The 23,023-nt window shown below is 41.9% G+C and overlaps 1 protein-coding gene across 30 annotated transcripts in view; it reads left to right on the top strand.

Annotated features, from left to right (window-relative positions):
- The window catches only part of chd6 (chromodomain helicase DNA binding protein 6), a 108,013-nt gene extending 91,450 nt beyond the window's left edge, over positions 1-16,563 (top strand). For 28 of the 30 annotated variants that reach the window (XM_090205113.1, XM_090205109.1, XM_090205121.1 and 25 more), the window contains exons 36-38: positions 5,433-5,576; positions 14,759-14,863; positions 15,065-16,563. In XM_090205113.1, coding sequence (XP_090061239.1) covers positions 5,433-5,576; positions 14,759-14,863; positions 15,065-16,159 — 1,344 coding nt within the window. In that variant the 3' untranslated portion in view covers positions 16,160-16,563. The remainder of the gene's footprint in view (positions 1-5,432; positions 5,577-14,758; positions 14,864-15,064) is intronic. The other 2 variants (XM_090205122.1, XM_090205118.1) reach the window with 1 other exon arrangement.
- The last annotated feature ends 6,460 nt before the right edge of the window (positions 16,564-23,023 follow it).

Raw genomic sequence — 23,023 nt, 5'->3', positions numbered from 1 at the left:
GTTTAAAACTTGGGAAATCTTTTTGTATCCAAATCCGGCTTTAAACTTCTTCACAACAGTATCTCGGACCTGCCTGGTGTGTTCCTTGCTCTTCATGATGTTCTCTGCACCTTTAACGGACCTCTGAGACTATCACAGTGCAGGTGCATTTATACGGAGACTTGATTACACACGTGGATTGTATTTATCATCATTAGTCATTTAGGTCAACATTGGATCATTCAGAGATCCTCACTGAACTTCTGGAGAGAGTTTGCTGCACTGAAAGTAAAGGGGCTGAATAATTTTGCACGCCCAATTTTTCAGTTTTTGATTTGTTAAAAAAGTTTGAAATATCCAATAAATGTCGTCCCACTTCATGATTGTGTCCCACTTGTTGTTGATTCTTCACAAAAAAATACAGTTTTATATCTTTGTTTGAAGCCTGAAATGTGGCAAAAGGTCGCAAAGTTCAAGGAGGCCGAATACTTTCGCAAGGCACTGTATATATATATATTATATTATATATCTATATCTATCTCACACACACACACACACACACACACACAAGTAATAGCGAAGTCAGTTTGTCATATTTCTGCCTTGCTGGAGCTGCCCCGGTCAACTGTAAGTGCTGTTATTGTGACGTGGAAACATCTAAGAGCAACAACTGCTCAGCCGCGAAGTGGTAGGCCACACAAGCTCACAGAACGGGACCGCTGAAACGCGTAGTGCGTAAAAATAGTCTATTCTTGGTTGCAACACTTACTACGGAGTTCCAAACTGCCTCTGGAAGCAACATCCGCACACAAACTGTTTCTCCGGAGCTTCATGAAATTAGTTTCCATAGCTGAGCAGCCGCACACAAGCCGAAGTTCACCATGCGCAATGCCAAGCGTCTGCTGGAGTGGTGTAAAGCTTGCCGCCATTGGACTCTGGAGCATTGGGAACGCGTTCTCTGGAGCGATAAATCACTCTTCACCATCTGACACTCCAACGGACAAATCTGGATTGGGCGGATGCCAGGAGATTGCTACCTACCCCAATGCATAGTGCCAACTAAAGTTTGGTGGGGGAGGAATAATGGTTCAGGCTAGGACCCTTAGTTCCAGTGAAGGGAAATCTTTTGTGGCAACAGTTTGGGGAAGGCCTGTTCCTGTTTCAGCATGACAATGCCCCTGTACACAAAGCGAAGTCCATACAGAAATGGTTTGTCGAGATCGGTGTGGAAGAACTTGACTGGTCTGCACAGAGCCCTGACCTCGACCGCATCGAATGCCTTTGGGATGAATTGGAACGCCGACTGCGAACCAGGCCTAATCGTCCAACATCAGTGCCTGATCTCACTAATGGTCTTGTGGCAGAATGGAAGCAAGTCCCAGCAGCAATGTTCCAACCTCTAGTGGAAAGTCTTGCCAGAAGATTGGAGGCTGTTATAGCAGCAAATGGGTGACCACCTCCATATTAATGCCTATGATTTTGGAATGAGATGTTCGATGAGCAGGAGTCCATATACATTTGGTCATGTAGTTTATATACACTGAACAAAAATATAAACGCAACATGGAAAGTGTTGGTCCCAAGTTTCATGACCTGAAAAAAAAAATCCCAGAAATTGTCCATAAAGCTTCTTTCTCTCAAATGATGTGCACAAATTTGTTTATAACCCTGTTAGTGAGAATCTCTCCTTTGCCAAGATAATCCATCCACCAGGTGTGGAATATCAAGAAGCTGATTAAACAGCATGATAATTACACAGTTGCACCTTGTGCTGGGAACAGTGAAAGACCACTTTTTTAATGTGCGCTTTTGTTACACAACACAATGCTGCAGATGTCTCAAGTTTTGAGGGAGCATGCAATTGGCATGCTGACTGCAGGAAAGTCCACCAGAGCTGTTGCCAGAGAATTGAATGTTCATTTCTCAACCATAAACTGCGTCCAATATTGTTTTAGAGAATTTGGCAGTACGTCCAACCGGCCACACAACCGCAGACCACTTCAGCCCAGTACCTCCACAACCGGCTTTTCCACCTGCGGAATCGTCTGAGGAAGGGGTGGAAGGAGGGAGGGCCTGGCTACCAAGTCGGTGGGCTTATGACCTCCAAGGCCCATAGATTAGCCAGCAGCATACCACCCTGCATACCACTCCGCTTGCTTCTGAAGCTAAGCAGGGTTGGTCCTGGTCAGTTCCTGGATGGGAGACCAGATGCTGCTGGAAGTGGTGTTAGAGAGCCAGTAGGAGGCACTTTTTCCTCTGGTCTAAAATTTTTTTTATATCCCAGTGATTGGGGACACTGCCCTGTGTAGGGTGCCGTCTTTCGGATAGGATGTTAAACAGGTGTCCTGACTCTGAGGTCATTAAAAGAACCCATGGCACTTATTGTAAGAGTAGGGGTGTTAACCCCGGTGTCCTGACTAAATTCCCAATCTGGCCCTCAAACCAACTCGGTCACCTAATAATCCCCAGTTTATAATTGGCTCATTAATCCCCCTCCTCTCCCCTGTAACTATTCCCTAGGTCGTTGCTGCAAATGAGAATGTGTTCCCAGTCAATTTACCTGGTAAAATAACAGATAAATAAATAAAAAATTAGAGCCTAATGAATGTATTTATTTTGACTGATTTCCTTGTGTACTGTAACTCAGTAAAAAAATATAATTGTTGCATGTTGCGTTCATATTTTTGTTCAGTATAGTTAAATTTGATCTTTAGAAAGAGGGGCGCTGTGATACTATGTTTTTGTTTTGTATCTGTTTTTTTTTAAGCCAAACTTTTTACTTTTGCCTGGGTAACCTCTGGTACCAGAGCATTCCACGATGACATGGCTCTATAAATAACTGAGCTATGCATTCATTCTGTTTTTGGTTCATATATCATTTTATTTATTTTTTACTTTTATTTAACTAGGCAAGTCAGTAAAGAACAAATTCTTATTTTCAATGACTGCCTAGGAACAGGTGGTTAACTGCCTTGTTCAGGGGCAGAACAACAGATCTTTACCTTGTCAGCTCAGGGATTCGATCTTGCAACCTTTAGTGGCGTGTTTGGTGGATTATGTATGTCTGTTTGAAGTGTTTGCAAGGATATACAAGTGGGTGGGCATTTAAAACAAACATGTTTATAATTCAAGACTAGAAGAGAAGTAGTCGATTTCCCCTCAACCATGAGACTATCATGCATTTTGTTGATGTTCGTTCTGTGTGTGCAGTTAAGGGCAAGGAGTGCTGCTTTGTTTTGAGGCAACTGCAGCTATACCAGGGTTTTCTTTGCTGCACCTGACCATATTACCGGACAGTAATCAAAATGAGACCAGATCAAAGCCTCAACAACTAGTACAAAATAACATATAACATACTGAACTCTCCCCATCTTCACAACAACTTTGTCAATATGACTTGAACATGATAACTGACCATCCAGTGTTGCTCCTAGGAGTTTGTCTTCTTGTTCAATGGTCACACAATTAATGCACAACTTCAGTTGAGATTTAGGTCTTAAGAATGCTTTGAACCGAATACAATGACTTTGATTTTATGCATTTAAGACCAATTTATTGTTAATTGCCCATTTTGACACTGACTGGAACTCCTTGCTAAGAGTCTCAGTGAGCTCACTGGCTGCAGGTGCTGATGTGTACAGTCGTGGCCAAAGGTTTTGAGAATGACACAAATATACATGTTCACAAAGTCTGCTGCCTCAGTTTGTATGATGGCAATTTGCATATACTCCAGGATGTTATGAAGAGTGATCAGATGAATTGCAATTAATTGCAAATCCCTCTTTGCCATGCAAAATGTACTGAATCCCCCCCAAAAAACATTTCCACTGCATTTCAGCCCTGCCACAAAAGGACCAGCTGACATCATGTCAGTGATTCTCTCGTTAACACAGGTGTGAGTGTTGACGAGGGCAAGGCTGGAGATCACTCTGTCATGCTGATTGAGTTCGAATAACAGACTGGACGCTTCAAAAGGAGGGTGGTGCTTGAATCATTGTTCTTCCTCTGTCAACCATGGTTACCTACTAGGAAACACGTGCCGTCATCATTGCTTTGCACAAAAAGGGCTTCACAGGCAAGGATATTGCTGCCAGTAAGATTGCACCTAAATCAACCATTTATGGGATCATCAAGAACTTCAACGAGAGCGGTTCAATTGTTGTGAAGAAGGCTTCAAGGTGCCCAAGAAAGTCCAGCAAGCGCCAGGACCGTCTCCTAAAGTTGATTCAGCTGCGGGATTGGGGCACCACCAGTACAGAGCTTGCCCAGTAATGGCAGCAAGCAGGTGTGAGTGCATCTGCACGCACAGTGAGGCAAAGATTTTGAGGATGGCCTGGTGTCAGGAAGGGCAGCAAAGAAGCCACTTCTCTCCAGGAAAAACATCAGGGACAGACTGATATTCTGCAAAAGGTACAGGGATTGGACTGCTGAGGACGGGGGTAAAGTAATTTTCTCTGATGAATCCCCTTTCCGATTGTTTGGGGCATCCGGAAAAAAGCTTGTCCGGAGAAGACAAGGTGAGCGCTACCATCAGTCCTGTGTCATGCCAACAGTAAAGCATCCTGAGACCATTCATGTGTGGGGTTGCTTCTCAGCCAAGGGAGTGGGCTCACTCACAATTTTGCCTTAGAACACAGCCATGAATAAAGAATGGTACCAACACATCCTCTGAGAACAACTTCTCCCAACCATCCATGAACAGTTTGGTGACGAACAATACCTTTTCCAGCATGATGGAGCACCTTGACATAAGGCAAATGTGATAACTAAGTGGCTCGGGGAACAAAACATCAATATTTTGGGTCCATGGCCAGGAAACTCCCCAGACCTTAATCCCATTGATAACTTGTGATCAATCCTCAAGAGGCGGGTGGATAAAACAAAACCCCACAAATTCTGACAAACTCCAAGCATTGATTATGCAAGAATGGGCTGCCATCAGTCATCAGTCATGTGGCCCAGAAGTTAATTGACAGCATGCCAGGGCAGATTGCAGAGGTCTTGAAAAAGAAGGGTCAACACTGCAAATATTGACTCTTTGCATCAACGCCCTGTAATTGTCAATAAAAGCCTTTGACACTTATGAAATGCTTGTAATTATACTTCAGTATTCCATAGTAACATCTGACAAAAATATCTGAACACTGAAGCAGCAAACTTTGTGGAAATTAATATTTGTGTCATTCTCAACTTTTGGCCACAACTGTAGTGTGCAATTGTCAGCATACATGGTCATTTTAGCTTCTTGTAAGACAAATGGCAAATCATTTGAAAAAAATAGAGAAAAGTAGCGGCACAAGGAAACTGCCCTGAGGGATACTGCACAGTACATATGATGTTAGAGAAGCTTTCATTGACGAATACTCTTGAGTTCTATTGGATAAGTAACTCTCCAACCACATGATGACAGGTGATGTTGTAGTGTGCTGATCTTGCCAAATCTGGGGTTTCAGTCTCCTGGCGCAGCGATGTTGCACAGCTTTGTGGAGCGGCCCAAACAGCGGAGACATCGCTGCAAAGACCCCACCAAGCTGGACGTCAACTCCCTAACAGGGGAGGAGAGGGTGCCCGTGGTCCACAGAAGCACTGGCCGCAGGGTAACCTTTTTGACACACAACCACACACCAACACTGATGCACGAGCACACTTAACATCACTGACATGAAACATGTTTCCATTCAACCATATGATAGTAAAGTACCTGTCGGATAACAAAAACTTATGTTTTAGCACAATGTTCCAATGTCTTTTTGGTCTCCTTTCTTTTGCTCCTGTGCTGTGTGCACTGTGCAACTTCCAACAGAATCGGTTGATTCCCCTTCTAACGATACCCTTTTTATGTCTCAACTTCCACAACAGAGCAGACCCTAATAAAAATGGGAATATCAGTAAACATGACTGGAATATTAATGCTCAGTTTCTGTCGCGCACAGCATTGCGGTACCACGCACTGCTAGCAGCATTTTAGCCACTTGATTTCAACATCTAAACTAAATGAACAGGCCATGTTGTTCAAACAGTTGCAGACCGACAGGATTCATAACAATTCCACTGTTCTACCTTTGTTAACAAGCAAATAGATCCACGTTGGCTTTAAATTTAAAGATTAGCTGGCTACTCACTAGCATGTGGGCTTGTGCTTGAGAGATTGTTCATGAGACCTGTTAATTTTCTATAATGCCTACTACCAGAAGTTGGTCATTATTAGTGGATGTGCATGGTTCTGAAAAAAATACATTTTTATAGACATACTTGAAAGTCAGTCATTATTGCAGAAAAGTAGGTTAACCTCCTAGAGTCCGTCTGCTCCCCCGCAAAAATATAATTAGCATAATAAAAGTTGAAGCTAGAGTGATCTGTTATTTTTTACATTGGAATCGTATCATTCCACCGCACTTGCCGATGTCGCACTTCTACATTTGCATTGAAAGGTGACAGCTAGAGCGTCCATAGCGCCCAAACAGTTTGGGCTACGCAGTTAGCGCTAGGAAAAACTTTATGGAAGTATACAGTACCAGTCAAAAGTTTGGACACCTACTCATTCAAGGGTTTCTTTATTTTTACTATTTTCTACATTGTAGAATAATAGTGAAAGACATCAGACCTATTAGATAACACATGGAATCATGTAGTAACCAAAAAAGTGTTAAACAAATCTAAATATATTTATATTTTTGATTCTTCAAAGTAGCCACCCTTTGCCTTGATGACAGCTTTGCACAAATCAAGATGGTGCATTCGGAAAGTATTGAGACCCCTTGACATTTTCCACAATTTGTTACGTTGATTGGGTTTTAAAAAATCATTCAAAAAGGATTTAAAAAAAAAATATCAATCTACACACAATAAATACCCCATAATGACAAGTTAAAACAGGTTTTTAGACATTTATGCAGATACATTAAAAATAATAAACTGATCACATTTACATAATTATTCAAACCATTTACTCACTACTTTGTTGATGCACCTTTTGCAGCAATTACAGCCTCAAGTCTAATGGGTATATGACGCTGCAAGCTTGGCACACCTATATTTGGGGAGTTTCTCCCATTCCTTTCTGCAGAACCTCTTAAACTCTGCCAGATTGGATGGGGAGCTTTGCTATTTTCAGGTCTCCAGAGATGCTCGATCGGGTTGAAGTCCAGGCTCTGGCTGGGCCACTCAGGGACATTCAGATACTTGTCCCGAAGCTACTCCTGCATTGTTTTGGTACCCTTCCCCAGATCTGTGCCTCGAAACAATCCTGTCTCGGAGCTCAAAATCAAATCAAAGAATTGTATTTGTCACATGCGCTGAATAACAGATGTAGACCTTACAGTGAAATGCTTACTTACAAGCCCTTAAACAACAATGCAGTTTTAATACAAAATAAGTGGTAAAATAATTATTAAAAAGCTAAAATAACGAGGCATATATATATAGAAGCTGTGTGTGTGTGTGTGTGTGTGTATATATATATATATACATACACACACACACACACACACATACATACATACATACATACATACATACATACATACATACATACATACATACATACATACATACATACATACATACATACATACATACATACATACATACACACACATACATACATACATACACACACATACATACATACATACACACACATACATACATACACACATACACACATACATACACACATACACACATACAGCGACAATGTGTTGGGGAACAGGTTAGTCGAGGTAATTGACTTAATATGTACATGTAGGTAGAGGTAAAGTGAATATGCGTAGATAATAAACAGAGTAGCAGCAGCGTAAAAATAGGGGGGTTAATGCAACTAGCCATAATTTTTTTTATCTGTTCTTGAGTCTTATGGCTTGGGGATAATAGCTGTTAAGAAGCCTTTTGGACCTAGACTTGGAGTTCCGGTACCGCTTGCCGTGCGGTAGCAGTGCCTTGCGGTCGGAGGCCGAGCAGTGCCATACCAGGCGGTGATGCAACCATTCAGGATGCTCTTGATGGTGCAGCTGTAGAACTTTGAGGGTCTGAGGACCCATGACAAATCTTTTCTGTCTCCCCATGGGGAATAGGCTTTGTCGTACCCTCTTCACGACTGTCTTGGTGTGTTTTGGACCATGAAAGTTTGTTGGTGATATGGACACCAATGAACTTGAAGCTCTCAACCTGCTCCACTACAGCCCTATCGATGAGAATGGGGGCATGCTCGGCCACCCTTTTCCTGTTGTCCACGATCATCTCCTTTGTCTTGAGAGGTTGTTATCCTTGTACCACACTGCCAGGTCTCTGACATCCTCCCTATAAGCTGTCTCATCGTTGTCTGTGATCAGGCATACCACTGTTGTGTCGTCTGCAAACTTAATGATGGTGTTGGAGTCATGCTTGGCCATGCAGTCATGGGTGAACATGGAGTACAGGCGGGGGACTGAGCAAGCATCTCTGAGGGGCCCCCGTGTTGAGGATCAGCGTGGCAGATGTTGTTACCTACCCTTTACCACCTGGGGCGGCCCGTCAGGAAGTGTAGGATCCTGTTGCAGAGGGAGGTGTTTATTCCCAGGGTCCTTAGCTTAGTGATGAACTTTATTAAGGGCACTATGGTGTTTAACGCTGAGCTGTAGCCAATGAATATTATTCTCACGTAGGTGTTGCTTTAGTCCAGGTGGGAAAAGGGCAGTGTGAAGTGCAATAGAGATTGCATCTGTTGGGGCCGTATGCAAATTGGAGTGAGTCTAGGGTTTCTAATGGTGTTGATGTGAGCCATGAGTGCTACGGGTTGGTAGTCATTTAGGCAGGTTACCTTGGTGTTCTTTGCTTTATCACAGGGACTATGTTGGTCTGCTTGAAACATGTTGGTATTACAGACTCGGTCAGGGACAGGTTGAAAATGTCAGTGAAGACACTTGCCAGCTGGTCAGCGCATGCTCTGAGTACACGTCCTGATAATTTGTCTGGCCCTGCAGCCTTGAAAGTTGACCTGTTTAAAGGTCTTACTCAGATCGGCTACGGAGAGCGTGATCACACAGTCGACAGCTAGTGCTCTCATGCATGCTTCAGTGTTGCTTGCCTCGAAGCGCAAATAGAAGTAATTTAGCTCGTCTGGTAGGCTTGTGTAGGCAGCACTAGGCAGCTCACGGCTGTGCTTTCCCTTGTAGTCCGTAATAGTTTGCAAGCCGTACCACATCCGGCAAACGTCAGAGCCGATGCGGTAGGATTCAGTCTTAGTCCTGTATTGATGCTTTGACTGTTTGATGGTTCGTCGGAGGGCATAGCGGGATTTCTTATAAGCTTCCGGGTTAGAGTCCCGCTCCTTGAAAGTGGCAGCTCTACCATTCAGCTCAGTGCGAATGTTGCCTGTAATCCATGGTTTCTGGTTGGGCTATGTACGTAGAGTCACTGTGGGGACGACGTCATCGATGCACTTATTGATGAAGCCAGTGACTGATGTGGTGTACTCCTCAATGCCATTGGAAGAATTCCGAAACATATTCCAGTCTGTGCTAGCAAAACAGTCCTGTAGCTTAGCATCTGTGTCATCTGACCACTTCTGTATTGCGCGAGTCACTGGTACTTCCTGCTTTAGTTTTTTCTTGTGAGCAGGAATCAGGGGGATAGAATTATGGTCAGATCTGCCAAATGGAGGGTGGAGAGCTTTGTAAACGTCTCTGTGTGGAGTAAAGGTGTTTTTTTTTTCCCCCTCTGGTTGCAAATGTAACATGCTGGTCGAAATTAGGTAAAATTGTTTTGTTTCCCAGCATTAAAGTCCCCAGCCACTAGGAGCGCCACCTCTGGATGAGCATTTACTTGTTTTCTTATGGCCTTATACAGCTCGTTGAGTGCTGTCTTAGTGTCAGCATCGGTTTGTGGTGGTCAATAGACAGCTATGAAAACTATAGTTCAAAACTCTCTTGATAAATATTGTGGTCTACAGCTTATCATGAGATACTTTACCACAGGCGAGCAAAACATAGAGACTTCATTAATATTAGATTTCGTGCACCAACTGTTATTGTCAAATATACACAGACCGCCACCCCTTGTCTTACCGGAGGCAGCTACTCTATCTTGCCGATGCACGGAAAACCCAGCAAGCATGTCGTCATTCAGCCACGAATCGGTGAAACATAAGATATTACCATTTTGAATGTCCCGTTGTTAGGATAGTCTTGATCGGAGCTCATCCAGTTTATTATCCAATGATTGCACGTTGGCTAATAGGACTGACATTAGAGGTGGGTTACCCACTCTGGTTCTTACAATGCACCCCGACCTATGACCCCTATATCTCTTGACTCTTCTTCATACAAATGACGGGGATATGGGCCTTGTCCGGTGTCTGAAGTAAATCCTTTGCGTCCGACTCATTAAAGAAAAAAATCTTTGTCCAGTACAAGGTGAGCAATAGCTGTTCTGATTATCAGAAACTATTTTTGGTCATAAGAGACGGTGGCAGAAACATTATGCACAAAATAAGTTAGAAATGACATGAAAGAATACACAATAGCACAAATGGTTAGGTGCCTGTAAAACGGCAGCCATTCTACTACTCTACGGACAAATTTTTTCGACCTCATTGCTTGGTTTTTGCTCTGACATGTACTGTCAACTGTGGGACCTTATATGGACAGGTGTGTGCCTTTCCTAATCATGTCCAATCAATTGAATTTACCACAGGTGGACGCCAATCAAGTTGTTGAAACATCTCAAGGATGATCAATGGAAACAGGATGCACCTGAGCTCCATTTCGAGTCTCATTTGCAAAGGATCTGAATACTTTTTTAAATAAGGTATCTGTTTTTTGTTATAACACTTTTTCAGAAAATAAAACTTTTCGCTTTGTCATGAGGGGTTTTGTTGTATTTAAACCATTTTAGAATAGGGCTGTTTTGTAACAAAATGTGGAAAAAGTCAAGGGGTCTGAGTACTTTCCCAATGCACTGTATATTGTGAATCGCCCATAAGTTTGAAAAAAATCAAGATACAATTTTCAAGCCATATCGCCCAGCCCTACGACAGGCCTGATGGAAACAGAAAATTGTGGGTAAACTTCAAAACATCAAAACAAAATACGTTCCTCAGTGGTGGATACTGTTTTTGGTATGTGAATTAGATAAATTGCCTTCACTGTACTCCTTGACATTCTACATTTTGTTGTGTTGCAGCCTGAATTCAAAATGTATTAAATATGTTTTTTATTTTTTTATCTAACCAATCTACACCCCATAATGACAAAGTAAAAACATATTTTTTGCAAACTTATTGAAAGTGAAATACAGATATATCTCATTTATGTATGTATTCATACCCAAGTCAATACTTTGTAGAATCACCTTTGGCAGCGATTACAAATGTAAGTCTCTAGGATCTTTCCACACCTGGATTGTGCAACATTTGCCCATTATTCTTTCAAAATTCTTTAAACTCTGTCAAATTAGTTGTTGATCATTGCTAGACAACCATTTTCTGGGATTGCCATAGATTTTCAAGTCCTGTCAAAACTGTAACTCAGCCATTCAGTAACATTCACTGTTTTCTTGGTAAACAACTCCAGTGTAGATTGATCTTGTGTTTTAGATTATTGTCCTGCTGAAAGGTGAATTCATCTCTGTGTTTGATAAAAAGCAGACCGAATCAGGTTTTCTGCTTGTATTTTGCCTTTGAATAGCTCCATTCCATGTATTTTTTATCTTGAGAAACTCCCCAGTCCTTAACGATTATAGGCATAGTCATAACATGATGCAGCCACCAATATGCTTGAAAATATGCAGAGTGGTACTCCGTAATGTGCTGTATTGGATTTGCCCCAAACATAACACTTTGTATTCAGCACAAAGTTTATTGCTCTGACACATTTTTTGCAGTATTACTTTATTGCCTTGTTGCAAACAGGATGCATGTTATGGAATATTTTTATTCTTCCTTTTCACTGTCATTTAGGTTAGTATTGTGGCGCAACTACAATGTTGTTCATCCATCCTCAATTTTCTCCTACCACAGCCTTAAAGTCACCATTTGCCTCATAGTGAAATCCCTGAGTGGTTTCTTTCCTCTCCGGCAACTGAGTTAGGAAGAACACCTGTATCTTTGTGGTGACTGGGTGTATTGATACACCATCCAAAGTGTAATTAATAACTGTACCATGCTCAAAGGGATATTTAATGTTTGCTTTTCAAATGTTTTATCCATCTACCAATAGATGTCCTTTTTGCGAGGCAATGGAAAACCTCCCTGCTCATTTTGGTTGAATCTGTTTGAAATTCATTGCTTGACTGCGGGACCTTAAAGATAATTGTATGTGCGGGGTACAGAGATGAGGATGTCATTCAGAAATGATGTTAAACACTATTATTGCACACAGAATGAGTCCATGCAATTTATTATGTGACTTGTTAAGCAAATGTTTACTGCTGAACTTATTTAGGCTTGCCATAACAAAGGGGTTGAATACTTAGTGACTTAAGACATTTCAGCTTTTCTGTTTATTTAACTGGCAAAAAAATTAAATTAAAAAAATACATCCACTTTGACATTATGGGGTATTGTGTGTAGGTGAGTGACAACATAATCTCTAATCTCAAAATCTCTTTAATCTATTTTAAATTCAGGCTTCATCACAAAATGTGGGAAAAGGGGTGAAAACTTCCTGAAGGCACTGTATGTGACAAATGGCAGTGGAAATACTTTTTTGCGCAAATGTTAATAGAATAACCATGTCACAGTAAACTTGCAGTCATGTGATGTTGCGTGTTCCTCCTACTCCTACTTACTTTTTACATATTTTTGTTAGAGCCTTATTCTAAAATTGATTAAATAAATAAAAATCCTCATCAAGCTACACACAACACCGCATAATGACAAAGTGTAAAAAAGGTTTAGACATTTTTGCAAATGTATTACAATTTTTTTTAATGATTTATTTACATAAGTATTCAGACCCTTTGCTATGAGACTCGATATTGAGCTCCGGTGCATCCTGTTTCCATGGATCTTCCTTGATGTTTCTACAACTTGATTTGAGTCCACCTGTGGTAAATTCAATTGATTGGACATGAAAGGCACACACCCACAGTGCATGTCAGAGCAAAAACCAAGCAATGAGGTCGAAGCAATTGTCCGTAGAGCTCCGAGACGGGATTGTGTCGAGGCACAGATCTGGGGAAAGGTACCAAAAAATGTCTGCAGCATTGAAGGTGACCAAGAACACAGTGGCCTCCATTATTCTTAAATGGAAGAAGTTTGGAACCACCAAGAATCTTCCTAGAGCTGGCCGCCCAGCCAAACTGAGCAATCGAGTTAGAAGGGCCTTGATCAAGGAGGTGACCAAGAATCCGATGGTTACTCTGACAGAGCTCCAGAGTTCCTCTGTGGAGATGGGAGAACCTTCCAGAAGGGCAACCATCTCTGCAGCACTCCACCAATCAGGCCTTTATGGCAGAGTGGCCAGACGGAAGCAACTCCTCAGTAAAAGGCACATGACAGCCCGCCTAGAGTTTGCCAAAGGGCACCTAAAGGACTCTCAGACCATGAGAAACAAGATTCTATGGTCTGATGATACCCAGATTGAACATCCCCACAGCACGATGGCAGCATCATGCTGTGGGGATGTTTTTCAGCGACAGGGACTGGGAGACTAGTCAGGATCAAGGGAAATATGAAATCAGGACCTCAGACTGGGGCAAAGGTTCACCTTCCAATAGGATAACGACCCTAAGCACACAGCCAAGACAATGCAGGAATGGCTTCGAGTCAAGTCTCTGAATGTCATTGTGTGGCCCTGTCAGAGCCTGAACTTGAACCCATTCGAACATCTCTGAAGAGACCTAAAAATAGTTGTGCAACGATGCTCCCCATCCAACCTGACAGAGCTTGAGAGGATCTGCAGAGAATAATGGGAGAAACTCCCCAAATACAGGTGTGCCAAGCTTGTAGCATCATACCCAAGAAGACTCAAGGCTGTAATTGCTGCTTGGTGCTTCAACAAAGTACTGAGTAAAGGGTCTGACTACTAATGTAAATGTGATATTTCATTTTTTTATTTGTAATACATTTGCAAAATGTTATAAAAACCTGTCTTTGCATTGTAGTTATGGGGTATTGTGCGTCAATTGATGTGGGGGGGGGGGGGGGGGGGGGACTATTTAGAATAAGGCTGTAACGTAACAAAATATGGAAAAGGTCAAGGGGTCTGAGTACTTTCCGAATGCACTGTTCAGTTTATTAGGCTGCAGAGGAAATAAGAACTTCCCAGGGTGGTGAAAGTGCACGCTGAGCTTGATGGTCTTCATTTGTATGATGATGACGGTGTTTGGCTGCCAATTGACAAATACAAATTATCTTGCTCTTATCCATAATTTCATCACCCTCTGCATTGTATCCTGTCTGGAAATTGTTGGCTACACCATACCAGAGTTGGCACATTTGTTGTTTGTGGCAAAACCATCAACTGTTAAAAATAGGATGGAAACTCATAACTTGTTTTTAATTTGGTAAATGAGGAGTTATTATACGATACGAAGTTATTTGATGGAAACTTTACAATATTCGCTTGAAAATCTAGCTAGTTAACACATGAATGAAGACACTTCTCCCCACCCAACTGTACTACTTCACATTGATCAAATACACTCATTTGATAAGACATAACTTTCAGGAATTTGCATGAAATGTCATGTTTGGCTTGCTTTGACAAGATTACAACCTGAATTACACACAAATGCATCAGTTATATTTATGGTATGTGTGTGTACAACTGATTAAAGGCTGTATATTCCTGTTCTGTAGCTTGGGGGTGCTATGGCTCCAGCAATCAAGGAGCTCTCCCGATGGCTGGATGCGAATACTGAGTACTACGTGGCACCCGACTGGGCAGATGTTGTGAAACACTCTGTGAGTAGCATGGAATTTTCACTCTCTCTCATCCATACTAGTGTCTCATCAAATAGTTTCATTAGAATGCCATTTTTAATTTGGCATTTGTACATCTTGAGTAGCACAGACAGTTCTCAGAACCTACTGCCTTACAAAGAGTAAGGATGTCCTTCAAAACACTTCCTGCATTTCCCTCAAGCTAATGCCTTGTGTTTCCAGGGCTTTCTTCCCGAGGGAAAGTACACGCGCATACTCACAGAGCCCGTGTGTCGTGACCAAGGGCCCCGCCGCCGGGGCCGTCGTCCTCGCAGCGAGATGCCCAAGCCCCTCCTCTCGGAGTCACCCATGGGCCCACTCTTCATGAACGGCAGCCTGATCGGCAGCATGGACTTGGTCAGCCTCCAGAACCTCCGCAATGTCCAGGGCATCCCACTCACGGGCCTGATGGGATTCCCCCATGGCTTCGCCGTGTCCGCTGGTGAAGATGCCAAGAACGGCCTGAGCATGCTTCCCATGATGCTCCACGGCATACATGGCTCCCCCCACATGTTCAGTGTTCAGGGGCTGATGGGGCAGCCGCCCACAAGCTCCGCTCCCACCTCCTCAGCGACTGCAGTTAGCACCACTACGGCTTCCTCCGCGGCCAGTAGCCCCTCACGAGGCCCCAGCCAGGCGTCTTCGAGCACACAGGCAGATGGCTCCGGCATGCAGTCTGACGGAGAGAGAAAGAGGGAGGACAAGCAGTCGACAGAGGAAAAGCAACTAGGTGCGATAGGCAGCCACAGCATCGCAGCCATCACCACTGCGGCGGCCAGCAGCAGCAGTGGCGTCAGCAGTAGCAGTGGCAGCCACCTGGCCTTCAACCCTTTCCTTGTTCCAGGGTTGTCCCATGGACTGCTGTACCCTCACATGTTCCTCCCACACGGGGGCATCATGGCACTGCCAGGCATGCCGCCCACAGAGTCCTCCGGCAGCCCTAAGAGGAAGAAGAAAAGAACAAGGGAGGAAGGGGTGGTGGAGGAGGCAAGCAGCCACAGCCACTTACAGACAGACAGTGGGCCTCCGAAAACACCCAGCGATGGTCAGACTGGGGAGAGCACGGTTGACCAGGCCGGGCCGGAGGCTAGGGAGCATCAGAAGGAGGACAACGTTCAGGAGGAGGTCACGGGACACGACTCCCATGCTTCTCCAGAGAACCCAGAGAAGAGCATTGAAGAGGAGAGAGAAACAAAGGAGAATAGAGTGATGGAGGAGGAAAAACTGCCTGGAGATGAGGAGGAGAGAGAGCCAAGGGGGGCACAGGATTCACAATAGACATCTCCCTCTTTCTTACCGTGCAAAAGTGTAAAGTTTGTGGTGTGTAAGTTAATGTTCCTGTAAAGACTTTTATTATCCACTTAATGTTTATAGAGCTCCTGCCCTGTAGCAAACTTGTGATTATGTTATACTGTATATACCCACACATGCTCCATTCAAGAACTTCATGAAAGTGATGGACACTCCTGCATGCAAACACACACTTGCAAGCAACTGAAGGGAGGAACTGCTAATCAGTATTACAGATCAAGTCACAGATCAAGCAGCCTTGGCGGTCTGCTGCATCATGATCGTGGCACTTTAAAGCTGCAATATGTAACTTTTTAGGCAACCTGACCAAATTCACATAGAAATGTGAGATATAGATCTGTCATTGTCATTGAAAGCAAGTCTAAGAAGCGGTAGATCTGTTCTGTGCGCTACTTCTATGCTCCCCGTTCTTAAGTTTTGTTTTTGCGTCTTTTATTTTGTTTTGTACACCAGCTTCAAACAGCTGAAAATAAAACATTTTTGGTTATTGAAAGTACACTATCGTTCAAAAGTTTGGGGTCACTTAGAAATGTCCTTGTTTTTTAAATAAAAGTGCAGTATTGACATTGTTAATGTTGTAAATTACTATTGTAGCTGGAAACGGCTGATTTTAAAAATATATATATAAAAAAATGGAATATCTACATTGGTGTACAGAGGCCCATTATCAGCAACCATCACTCCTGTGTTCCAATGGCACGTTGTGTTAGCTAATCCAAGTTTATCCTTTTAAAAGGCTAATTGATCATTAGAAAACCCTTTTGCAATTATGTTAGCACAGCTGAAAACTGTTGTGCTGATTTAAATAAGTAATACAACTGGCCTTTAGACTAGTTGAGTATCTGGAGCATCAGCATTTGTGGGTTCGATTACAGGCCAGAAACAAAGACCTTTCTTCTGAAAGTCATCAGTCTATTCTTGTTCTAAGATATGAAGGCTATTCCATGCGAGAAATTGCCAAGATACTGAAGATCTTGTTCAACGCTGTGTACTACTCCCTTCACAGAACAGCGCAAACTGGCTCTAACCAGAATAGAAAGAGTGGGAGGGCCCGGTGCATAACTGAGCAAGAGGACAAGTACATTAGTGTCTAATTTGAAAAACAAGTCCGCAACTGGCAGCTTCATTAAATTGTACCCACAAAACACCAGTCTCAACATCAACAGTGAAGAGGCGACTCCGGGATGCTGGCCTTCTAGGCAGAGTTGCAAAGAAAAAGCCATATCTCAGACTGGCCAATAAAAAGAACACAGACACTGGACAGAGGAACTCTGCCTAGAAGGCCAGCATCCCAAAGTCTCCTCCACTGTTGACATTGAGACTGGTGTTTTGCGGGTATTGTTTAATGAAGTTGCCAGTTGAGGACTTGTAAGGCGTCTGTTTCTCAAACTAGACACTAATTTACTTGTCCTCTTGCTCAGTTGTGCACCGGGGCCTCCCACACTAGCCAAGAATAGACTGATGCGTTTCAGAAGAAAGTTCTTTGTTTCTGGCCATTTTGAGCCTGTAATTGAACCCACAAATACTGATGCTCCAGATACTCAACTAGTCTAAATAAGGTCAGTTGTATTGCTTCTTTAATCAGGACAACAGTTTTCAGCTGTGCTAACAGAATTACAAAAGGGTTTTCTAATGATCAATTAGCCTTCTTAAAATGATAAACTTGGATTAGCTAACACAACGTGCCTTTGGAACACAGGAGTGATGGTTGCTGATAATGGGCCTCTGTACGCCTATGTAGATATTCCATAAAAATAAGCCGTTTCCAGCTACAAAAGTCATTTACAACATTAACAATGTCTACACTGTATTTCTGATCAATTGTAATGGTAAAAAAAAGTAGATTTTCTTTCAAAAACAAGGACATTTCTAAGTGACCCCAAACTTTTGAACGGTAGTGTATATTTCACAGCGGTTTAGATTGATCAATGATTCTGTACACAATGCATTGCTTGTTTTGTCACGTAAATGGAAATTAGACAAACTATTAGAATTTTAGCAAACCGAAAATGGCGGAGCAATTTCTGCATATTGCACCATTTTAAGACGCTGGTTGCTAAAAGGTGAATCTGGGGGCCTATTTGACTGAGGAGGAGGATGTGTAAATATTTTTTCCAACCAAAATATGCTGACAGCACTCTTGGGTTCAAAGGCAGCTACAGTATAGGGCTCGGTTGTGTTCATTAAAAGGCACGCAATGGGAAAACATTGTAAAACATTTTGCAGTGGAAAATGAAAATGAGTGTTTCTTATCGGACAAGTCCAGGTATTCCCTCCCTGTATGTCCGTTTTTTTTAATCCATTTTGTTGCCTAATGAACAACCCAGAATGATGTAGCTGCCCAGGGACTACTGACCCCTCAGTTTCCTTGGTATTAACAGGATTATATGAATATCCCCCTAAAGTTGTTTCACATCCTAAAGCCTGAAACTAATGGCAATTTGAATTGAAGGTCCTTCAAAATGTGCTTAATATATAATAATTCATGAATAATTATATTTTAAAAGCAATGCGTGCAAGGTCACTTGCAGCCCCAAGGTGTAGCACAACTGCTGCAAGTAAGTTATTATTAGGACAGCTTTTCCCTATTTGTTTTATTGTTGCTGCTTTGTAAAAATTTTTTTTTTTTAAATACAAATTTAGAGAAAACAATGTTACTATACCCGATCGAGAGAACACATTGAGTACAACAAAAACATACACACACATATATATATATATATATATATATATATATATATATGTTGTCAGTGTATATATATATATTAAACGGAAGGCAAAGAACAATCCTGAGGTTTGATCATGTTTTTTTTTTTTATGTTATTTTCACACAATAGCTACTTTGAAGGAGGACCTATTTCCAGTCTCACTGGGACTACTAGTCATGTTATTAGGTGGGCAATAGCTTGGGACTTGGTCAGCTGTGCCAGTGTGCGGGAGCAGTGAAGAGAGGTGCCATAGACAAATCTGTCACAGAGGGCTCTGTTGAGAGCCAGTGCCTCACCGTTGAGGGACAAGCACACAGAGGGTACTCTAGGGTAGAGGGGGGTATGCAAAATGAATCTGTCCATTGCCATCTGTCTGTGTTAGGGAAAAGTTTGTCATTTGATCAGATAGATACTGTGTGCAAAGCAGTCGCAGAGTGCCTCGTTGTTTTAAAGGGTTTGTGGTCTCCTTTTCTTTCCTCAGATGCATTTTAAACTCCTGTAGACTAGCTCATATTAATATTTTTTTTTTAAATGTAAATCTATTTAGCTGTATATTGCTGTTACTTTTTGTTTACAAGCACACCACATTTTTAGTTTACGACATATTGGGGCAAATAGCTACTAGCTTCATTACCAGTGTTTTCTTGTATTTCACAAAAATTGGTTCTGTGAAAGTTCCCAGAACATTCGTTAGGTTGCGGCAAATGTTCTCATAAGACAAAAACTGTACAGTTATGCTGAGGATTATACAATGTTTGTATAAAACATTCGCCTGATGTTGCGAGAACGTTCCTAGAACGTTGAGTTCTCATCATTCCCAGAACGTTGAGTTCTCGTTCATCCCAAAAACATTAAAATAATGTTTTTGGGATGTTATCATCCTAATAATAGATAAAACCCTAACTAGAACTTAATGGAAATCTTTGCTAATGTTCTGGAAATCTTCACGGTTTGCTGGGTATACTGTACTGTACTACACTAAATGGATGCAAAAGCAGATTTCAATCTAAATTTCGTAACAGGGTCTGTTTTTTTATGGGGGGGTTATGTTTAAGACTTCACTTCTAAGCGTAACAACTTCTGACTTCACATTTTGTTTGTTTTCTAATATGAAAACAATTTTTGCACAGTGTCCTTTTAGTGACTGTTTACCTGTATTCTGCCTATTAATCTTTTATTTGTGCGCGTGTGTGCGTGGATGTGCACACTAATACAACCTGGCCCGTGGGGGACATTTCCTTGTTGAGCTATATTTCTAGCTCATGTTGCTTTAGCGTCACCTTTCTTTGTCGAAAGACATTCTTTTTGCCTTGTCACAACTTTACTATATAATTTATTTGTTTTGCTTTGCCAAACCTTCACCAAATATGACACTTTTTCTTTCTTTAAAAAAAAAACTTTGTTGATTAAAATGCCTTATTTAGCTAGTGTTTTATATATAGATGTTTTGTTACATCTCCATATTGGAAATTATATATAGCAAAGTATTTTGTTTGTTTTAAAATGCCCCTTGAATTGTATGCATACATGAAAAACCAAGATTTGGACTTAGTGTGGCATCAGTCAGTGCATTGTTATGAGAATTTTCCAATGTTGTTTTCATGGTCCAATTCATACTCCAAAAAGTTATTCAATCAATCATAAAAAAGCACAATATGGAGAACAACAAATTACTTTTCTCATCAGTGCCTCTGAGGTTTGATATTTTCCTCATTTGTCAAACTTCCGCTGATTACATGTATGTACAATGCATATGGAAATGAATCAGACCCCTTCCTTTTTCCACATTTTGTTACATTACAGCCTAATTCTAAAAGTGATCGGGTGTATTTTTTTTGTCATCAATCTACACATAATGGATGCCCCAAAATGACAAAGCAACAACAGGTGCATCCTGTTTCCATTGATCATCCTTGAGATGTTTCTATAACTTGATTGGAGTCTACCTGTGTTAAATTCAATTGATTGGACATGATTTGGAAAGGCACACACCTGTCTATATAAAAGGTCCCACAGTTGACAGTGCATGTCAGAGCAAAAACCAAGCCATGAGGTTGAAGGAATTGTCCGTAGAGCTCCGAGACAGGATTGTGTCGAGGCACAGATCTGGGGAAGGGTACCAAAAAATGCCTGCAGCATTGAAGGTCCCCAAGAACACAGTGGCCTCCATCATTCTAAATGGAATAATCTTTGAACCACCAAGACTTTTCAAGAGATGGCAAACTGAACAATCGGGGGAGAAGGTCCTTGGTAAGGGAGGTGGTAAACCCGATGACCACTCTGACAGGTCCTCTGTGGAGATGGGAGAATATTCCAGAAGGACAACCATCTCTGCAGCACTCCACCAATCAGGCCTTTATGGTAGAGTGGCCAGATGGAAACCACTCCTCAGTAAAAGGCATATGATAGCCTGCTTGGAGTTTGTCAGAAGGAACCTAAAGGTCTCTCAGACCATGAGAAACAAGATTCTCTGGTCTAATGAAACCAAGATTTAACTCTTTGGCCTGAATGTCTGGAGGAAACCTGGCACCATCCCTACGGTGAAGTATGGTGATTGCACCATCATGTTGTGGGGATTTTTTCAGCAGCAGGGACTGAGAGACTGGTCAGGATCGAGGGAAAGATGAACGGAGAAAAGTAGAGAGAGATCTTTGATGAAAACCTGCTCCAGAGCGCTCAGGACCTCAGACCGGGGCGAAGGTTCACCTTCCAACAGGACAACAACCTAAGCACACATCCAAGACAATGCAGGAGTGGCTTCAGGATAAGTCTTTGAATGTCTTTGAGTGGCCCAGCCAGATCCCAGACTTGAACCCAATCGAACATCTCTGGAGAGACCTGAAAATATCTGCAGCGACTCTCCCGATCCAACCTGACAGCACTTGAGAGGATCTGCAGAGAAGAATGGGAGAAACTCTCCAAATACAGGTGTGCCAAGCTTGTAGCATCATACCCAAGAAGACTTTAGGCTGTAATCGCTGCCAAAGGTGCTCCAACAAAGTACTGAGTAAAGGGTCTGAATACTTATGTAAATATGATTTCTGTTTTTTTATTATAAATGTGCAAACATTTCTAAAAACCTGTTTTTGTCATTATGGGGTATTGTGTGTAAATTGATGAAAAGGGGAACATGAATACATTTTAGAATAAGGCTGTAACGTAACAAAATGTGGAAAAACTCAGGCCTGAATAGTTTCCGAATGCTCTGTATATCCAGGCCGAAGTTACTAATGCATAAACATCCCTGAACGTATTCAAACCTCATGTCATGTAGTCAATGTGAAGGATACCATGCAATTCCTGATTGATCATGTCTGATGAGTGGCCCCTTATTTCACTCAAACGACACGTTTTTCACATGCTTATATTCACATGAGGCCTTCAGTTTTCGTAAGGAGGTCAGGGGTACACAGTATGTATACAACTGAAGTGGGTGTGATGTTAACCTATGACCATCCAATTGTAGACATATTCAGCATGTTGGATCCAATATTCCACTAACATTTGCTGAGCAATGTGTATTCAGATAGACAAGCAAACTGTTTTGGGGAAACGAGTAATATCCAACTCGTTAGTTTAATTGATCAATCTTATAATCTCATCAACACACCAGCCCACACCTATTTCCTATTACTTTGCTTGTATGTGAAAACTTGGAAAAACAACTAATTGGTGCAGTTGAAGGTCAATTAATATTTATTCAGTCTTCATGTCATAAATGTTTTTACTGTGTATTTTCTTTTCAGTTAGTCTTTGGTAATTTATGGTAAAGTCAGATTGATTTCAAGCATGTATCTCATATGTATTTATTGTACAAGTCTTATCTAAGCATTTTCATGTTTATGCCTGGTTTGTAACGTCAAAGGGTTCAGAGGGACAACAGTCCCGCTTCTAAGGCTTGCTGGCTCTTTTCAAATTGTAGAATGTGTATTGTAATCTTTTTGCCATCACCTGCGGCAAGAATAGTTGAAAAAACAAATGACAACTCGATTTCCTGAAAAGAAGTGTAATGCACTTAACGTGTGGGTCATTGGGATGGGGTCAGTTGTATCCGTGTGAACTTTGGGCTGAATTGTACTATAACCTATTTCTGCTGTCAGGTCAGACACTAGGTGTCAGACCC

Source organism: Oncorhynchus mykiss, chromosome 17 (genome assembly GCF_057628025.1).
Source record: "Oncorhynchus mykiss isolate SJ-2025 chromosome 17, ASM5762802v1, whole genome shotgun sequence".
In the NCBI taxonomy this organism is placed as follows: domain Eukaryota; kingdom Metazoa; phylum Chordata; class Actinopteri; order Salmoniformes; family Salmonidae; genus Oncorhynchus; species Oncorhynchus mykiss.
Note: the sequence above shows the minus strand (reverse complement) of the source record. Positions and strands in the feature narration are given on the sequence as shown.